This window comes from Petaurus breviceps, unplaced genomic scaffold (assembly GCF_028583685.1).
Source record: "Petaurus breviceps papuanus isolate PSGF00001 unplaced genomic scaffold, PetGlider_PUasm1.0 91133, whole genome shotgun sequence".
Taxonomy (NCBI): Eukaryota; Metazoa; Chordata; class Mammalia; order Diprotodontia; family Petauridae; genus Petaurus; species Petaurus breviceps.
In genome coordinates this window covers 98,585,397-98,591,396 of record NW_027187419.1, presented here as the reverse complement: position 1 = coordinate 98,591,396, position 6,000 = coordinate 98,585,397, and the positions used below count along the sequence as shown (strand labels likewise).

General features: G+C 32.8%; 1 protein-coding gene across 3 annotated transcripts in view; it reads right to left on the bottom strand.

The window, feature by feature from the left end:
• Positions 1–606: 606 nt before the first annotated feature.
• UBR3 (ubiquitin protein ligase E3 component n-recognin 3) overlaps positions 607–6,000 on the bottom strand; it is a 330,855-nt gene continuing 325,461 nt past the window's right edge. For all 3 annotated transcript variants that reach the window (XM_069080034.1, XM_069080036.1, XM_069080035.1), the window contains exons 37-39: positions 4,285–4,494; positions 3,373–3,512; positions 607–3,016 (exon numbers count right to left, since the gene is read on the bottom strand). In XM_069080034.1, the coding sequence (XP_068936135.1) occupies positions 2,899–3,016; positions 3,373–3,512; positions 4,285–4,494 (468 nt within the window). In that variant the 3' untranslated portion in view covers positions 607–2,898. The remainder of the gene's footprint in view (positions 3,017–3,372; positions 3,513–4,284; positions 4,495–6,000) is intronic.

Genomic DNA, 6,000 nt, shown 5'->3' with positions numbered 1-6,000 from the left:
GTAGCCTCTAAGATAAGTGCTTTGCCTGAGGCCCTGTAGAGCAGCTTTAGGCCTTGGTGCAATGAGGCACAGAACCTTCAAATGTTCAGCCTAGTATGTGGCTACTGCCTCCAAGTTTTTGATCCAAGCATTTTATCAGTGTTCTTTCATAAGTGATACACATCAATAAACTCCTGTACAGCCCTTTGTGCTGTTACATCAGCACAGGATCACCCAAAAAGTCTCAATACTGAGTCAATCTATAATGACTCAAGCAGCACTGAAGCAGAACTTGCTATAACAATACTAATGGTCCAAACCAACTGGATGATAGTAGAAAACTCAAATAACAACTTGTAAGTGTGTTGTAGGGTGGCCATAAGCAGGGCAGTTGGAAGAAATAGTTTTAAGACAAAACAAAGCACAATTTCAGATGACATTCATTTGAGTACTAATTTGAGTACAGAACATACTGGTATAGAACTATCAGGTTAGTTTTTCTGAGCAAAGGCATTAGGCTTCCTGTTAGGCAAATAAAAGACATGGAAAAACAAAGCCTGCGAATGACAACTACAATGAAATGCAATGACATATAAACATGGGTAAGTTTAAAAAAATTCTCACACAGAATGACAGTAGGTTTTTATTAACATATTTTACAATGTTGATTATTCTTAGTTTTGTATTTTCTGATTAATTATAAATATTGATTTAGCATCTACAGTAATGTACTGTACTTAAATGATCATTCATACAAGATACCACACCAGTACATTTTTTTAATAATAATATACACACACATCACTCTAACTTGGACCTGTTATTTTTCAAAGTGGGCTTATAAATTGGGCTTATAAAAGTTATGGGGAAAATCAAAGTTTATAGTTTAGCAGCATGCATGTATGTATTCAAGTACAATTTTCAACCAAGTGCTTTTTTCAAAATTTACTGGTGACTAATTCACCAATATCAAAATAAACACTATCAAATACCCAGATTTTTAAAGTTAAGGCTAATATTTTCACTTCACATCCATATGCACAACCATAAAACATTCCATTTTAAATATGTGATAATCAAATTCTGGATACATTATACCTTGTAAATAGAGCATCAGAGTTTCAAACTATAGAATTATTCAAGTTCATGAGTCCTGTAATGGTATCATACTGGAGATGTAAATTAACATTTTGCTCATCAATCACACTTTACAAAATGGCCTGGTATCCATAACGACCAATGGAAAAAAAAATATCACAGGCTGAACTTATGGTACAGTATTAAAAAAAGTAGCAACATGTTGGAAAACACATAGCTATTCAGTTAGTGAAATAGAATCATTCTAGTCTTACAGAAAGTTATGTTAATATTTTGGAAATTTATATAAAAATAGCAAGCCATTACCATGTATTCTATTGTAGATCTCATGGTCAAATCCCAACTGCTTTGGACCTGTTTGGAAAATGCACTGTTCAATTTTCTTTATTTGGATGCTAGACTGTCATTTTTATCATTTTGACATGACATCATTCAATTAGATCTTAGAACATGGATCTGCTTTTATTTTTATATGTTTTATCACTAGATGTTTTTGTCTTTTATTTGACATGTAAAAATTTTATTTTACAGAACAAGCTATGAAAGTCAAATGTACCAGGAATTGTTTTGACAACATTTTATATGAAATAATCAACCAATGTCTGGATCATTTGAAAAATTGTTTGATAGCATTTTTTGTCCATATTCCCCCCTCTTACATAGACAGCAGATTAAAGCTCAATCTTTTTTATTCTTGCTGAGTTAAAAACACTATAAACATAAGCTGTTTTCTCCAGCATTCTTCCAAGAAGAATACAGATGCAGTCATTCAAACCAGGGCCACTTCTGTTGAGCTTTTTTTTCTTTTTAAAGGAAATCAAGCAGAAAAATCAGTGATTACTCTGCACAAATACAATACAGATGAATCTCTTGAGTTGACAGGAAAGATCCAAAATCATGTTTCATTTTTTAGGGCAGTCTGCATATTTCCAATTCAATCACTCAAACAACATATCTGGGTTGATAATGAAAGGCAGGCATGCATGGTTGTAATTAGAATCTGTCATGTTGTACAGTCTTAGAAAATTTGTATATATAGTAAAATCTATATATTACTACCACTAGTAATTCACCCAATTGTAATGGTAAATTTTGTTTTTTGAAGGAGCCAAAAAAAAAAAGAGTATACTGTATTACATTAACAGTAACAATCTAATTATTTTACAGCTATTTTATTTATTTACCTGGGGATAATATTTATGAAATTCCTGAGAATGAGTTAGGTTTTCGCAAAGTCTGAAAGCTTTTAACAGACCTCTCACAATAAGCGGATTTTTTTTAAGTTCTACTGTTAGACCAACTTTTACTATACAATATCTCACATAAATCATGTTTTACAATTGTTGTCTAATTACATATGTAGCAAGCAAAAATCTCAAATCAACACAAGAAATGGAAAGAAAAAATGATGCAATATGTTTAGCAGATGCAAATTAAACACAAAGGATGTGAAGCAGTAAACCTGCAGTAACTCAAATCCACTCAAAATATCAAAGAAATATTTCATCGCATTGTTGGGAGATCTCACTTTTAAATAATTCTGAGAACAACTTGTGCTTCTTATCAATTGTGGAATAAACAAAAAGCATGAGTACCAAGGAAATTAAACTTTTCATGCCCTCCCAAAGATTTTTTTTTAAGTTATAGTACCATTAATGTAGTATCAACAGCACCTAATTATTGAAAGGCTTAAAAAATGGCATGGTTTCAATTTTTCCAGTGAGTTAATCCCCCAAATTAAGTTAAAGCTTATCTTTGTAAAGCTGGATTCTTAGTAAAGGTGATGGATGATATGGTGTGAAGCTGCAGGTAATAGATGATTTATAGCCCATTATAATGTGGACCCCATCTTTTATTGATGTGATCAAAAGTATGAGAAACCCATTGCTGTTCAAGAACTTTGTATCTTTCCTTGCAAATGTAGAGAGGCTTGCCACGTCTAGAAAGAAAAGTGAACATTAATACAATTAATCCAGAGAAATTTAGTTTGTCATTTCTGTTTGAGCTAATTCCTTGCAATAATCACGTTATATAGGGTTTTTTTTGTTTGCTTTATGTTTTCTGGTACATGGGGACTGCATGCTTATGGGGGGAAAATCTCACAAAACTCAAGTTACAAACAAATCAGTATCTTCAGAAATCCTTATTATGAAATGGGATAAAGTTAGAACTAATAGAGGGACACTTATTTAACATAATTTTCCCATGTCAACAATTTCACCTCAAATTCTTACACCTGGCCTGATGCTATTTCAGAATGATCTCTGTACAGTCCTGACCACCTTAGCATCTTACCTAAGATCCCTGTCTTCTTCACCATGTGCATCCAGATAGACAGAACCCCAGAGGCAGAAACGATGGCCTCGAATAATGATGATTACTGATGCATTGATCAAAAGGAATATTCCTGTTCCGGCACCACAGTTCTGAGAATGCTAAAAAAATAAATTATATTTTTAAAAATCCCATTAATGGATTAACAATTTCATAATAAAGTCAAGAATTAACTATTCAAATGTCTTCCAAATATAGGAGTCCAGTCATTAAGGAGCATTTTTTTTTAAAGAAAGGTTTAATAGTATCAATTGAATACACAATCCTCATGTTAAGATTTTGTTACATTATATGGCATTTTTATCAAAGTGTATTTGGGATATAAGAAGTAAAAAACTACATTAGAACTATGCAAACATATGGTACCATGCAAACGCATGATCAACATAATTTATCATTAAATGGTGTGAAATATGAAAGGGGAAGTGTGAAGATAAACTAACATAATCTTAAGGATATTCTACTCAGCTTTATCCTCAAGTGATATTTTTCTGTCCTCCCTTTGGATAAAGAAAGAAAGCTATATCCTTTCTCTCTAAGTCAGGGATTCTTAACCTAGGGTCTGTGAACTTAAAAAAAATTCTGCCCAATTGCCCTCCAAAAAGCAAAAAAAAAAAAAAATTCTGATAAATGTATTTCGGCATAATTGGTTTCATTTGTAATCCTATGCATTTTTTTATGCATTTAAAAATATTATCATAAGAAAATGTCTACAGATCTCACCAAACTGCCAAAGGAGTCAATGACATAGAAAAGATTAAGAATCCTTGCTCTAAGAAGGGTTCTCTAGGTAGCTGAGCTTAAGTCACTCACTTAAACGTGGATAATTAAAACTTTCTTTTCAAAAATGTTAGGTCTTTTGTTGTATCTTACCAGCACACACTCGCAGTAACTTTGTTGTTTGCAGCAAAGTCCCTTCAGGCAGACAAAAGTACCACAAACAAGGCAAACAGCAGGATCTTTAGGAACTTTAGTGCAGACACTGCAGGTTTTTCTGTGGTAGTACTGAAAGATGGTATTATAGTTCTCAGGCAACTGTAATAAATGTGGTAAATCCCATTTTGACTCCTGGATAAGCAAAACCTAAAACATTAGCAAAAATAATCATTAAGATGATGTTATTCTCTTATTGAAACCAAAGACTAAATATTTTTCCCATACTTTTTTTCCCAAGAAAGGAAGATTTCCACATAAACACAGGTAATAATAATATAACAAGGTATAACATGTTTGATTTATTTTAAAGAAAAAATCAATACCCTTTAATAGTATTTTAAGCATGAAAACATGCTTAAATAAATTTAGTTTCTTAATATATAGCATTTTAACATAAAGATATGGGTTAATGTGAAATTTTAAAGTGCTAGAGGATAATAAAACTAACTTCTATACTCTGTAATAAGTAATCAAAGAACATATTTACTTTTTAAAAGACAGTTCATGTTTTAATTAAATTTACAAAAAGATGCTCTAAATTTGGCTTTTATATTTTTCTATTTTAAAAAAATACACTACCATATATTATGGCTCAATCTATTATTCTAGTTCATTAGACCAGGTCCCATATTCTAAAAGGGAATTATGTAGCTAGAAATAGCAAGAATGATTTCAGAACATGAATACAACCTTTGACACTAAAGGAATTCTATTGTTTTCATCATACTCATCATTGGTTTATTCAAAAGTACTGGAAGTATTCTTGCTCTGGGTCACTCCAAAATGTGATTGATTAAACCTGATTGCCTGAATTACAGTATGCAGATATGTTTCTCACTACCACTATGTCTTAGGCAGAAGCATGTATCTATTCTCTGGGAGTACTCCTTCAATGATTTGTACAGTATTTATTAATAAACCCTGTAGTTAGAGCTGGGTGCCACAATAAATATGTTTCTTGAGGTCCAGACCCAGGCTAATTTAATCTGTTAAGACTATTAAATATAGACTGTTTCTAGGGGTGGCCAGGTGGCGCAGTGAGTAAGAGCGCTGGCCCTGGCATCGGGAGACCCGGGATCTGTTCCTGCCGCAGATACTTGGCACCCACACAAAATAACTGGCCGTGTAACCTTGAGCAAGTTACTTAACCCCAACTGCTTTAAAAAAAAAAAAGACTCTTTCTTTCCCAGGGAATATACACTCAACATAGAGAACTCAAGAATTAGTCAAATGGATAACTATTATCCGCTTCTGGTGGTTCATATAAACACAAACTATATGCCAGAAGAAAATTAGTAAGCACTGACAAAGATTACAGTCTTGAAAAAGAATCTGAATACTACAGAGGCAAATGTAATCTTTTCATCTTTGCTACCTATTGAAGGCAGAGAGACAGAGGATGAAAGTAATTTGGGGAAGTGAAAAACTGGCCAAGAAGATGGTATCTGGGAATGGCATGTATATTTCTGGACTAGGAACAGCATGGCAGGCTTCCACTGGAGTACACTTACCAAGAAAATCTAATAAGAATGCATTTGCCAAGAGTCTTGAAAAATTTATCAAAAGGGTTTTAAAAGTAAAGAATGGAGGAGGGAGAAAAATTGCCTACACTTATCAACCAATATACATACCATAAAGGGAAACTACAGTAAG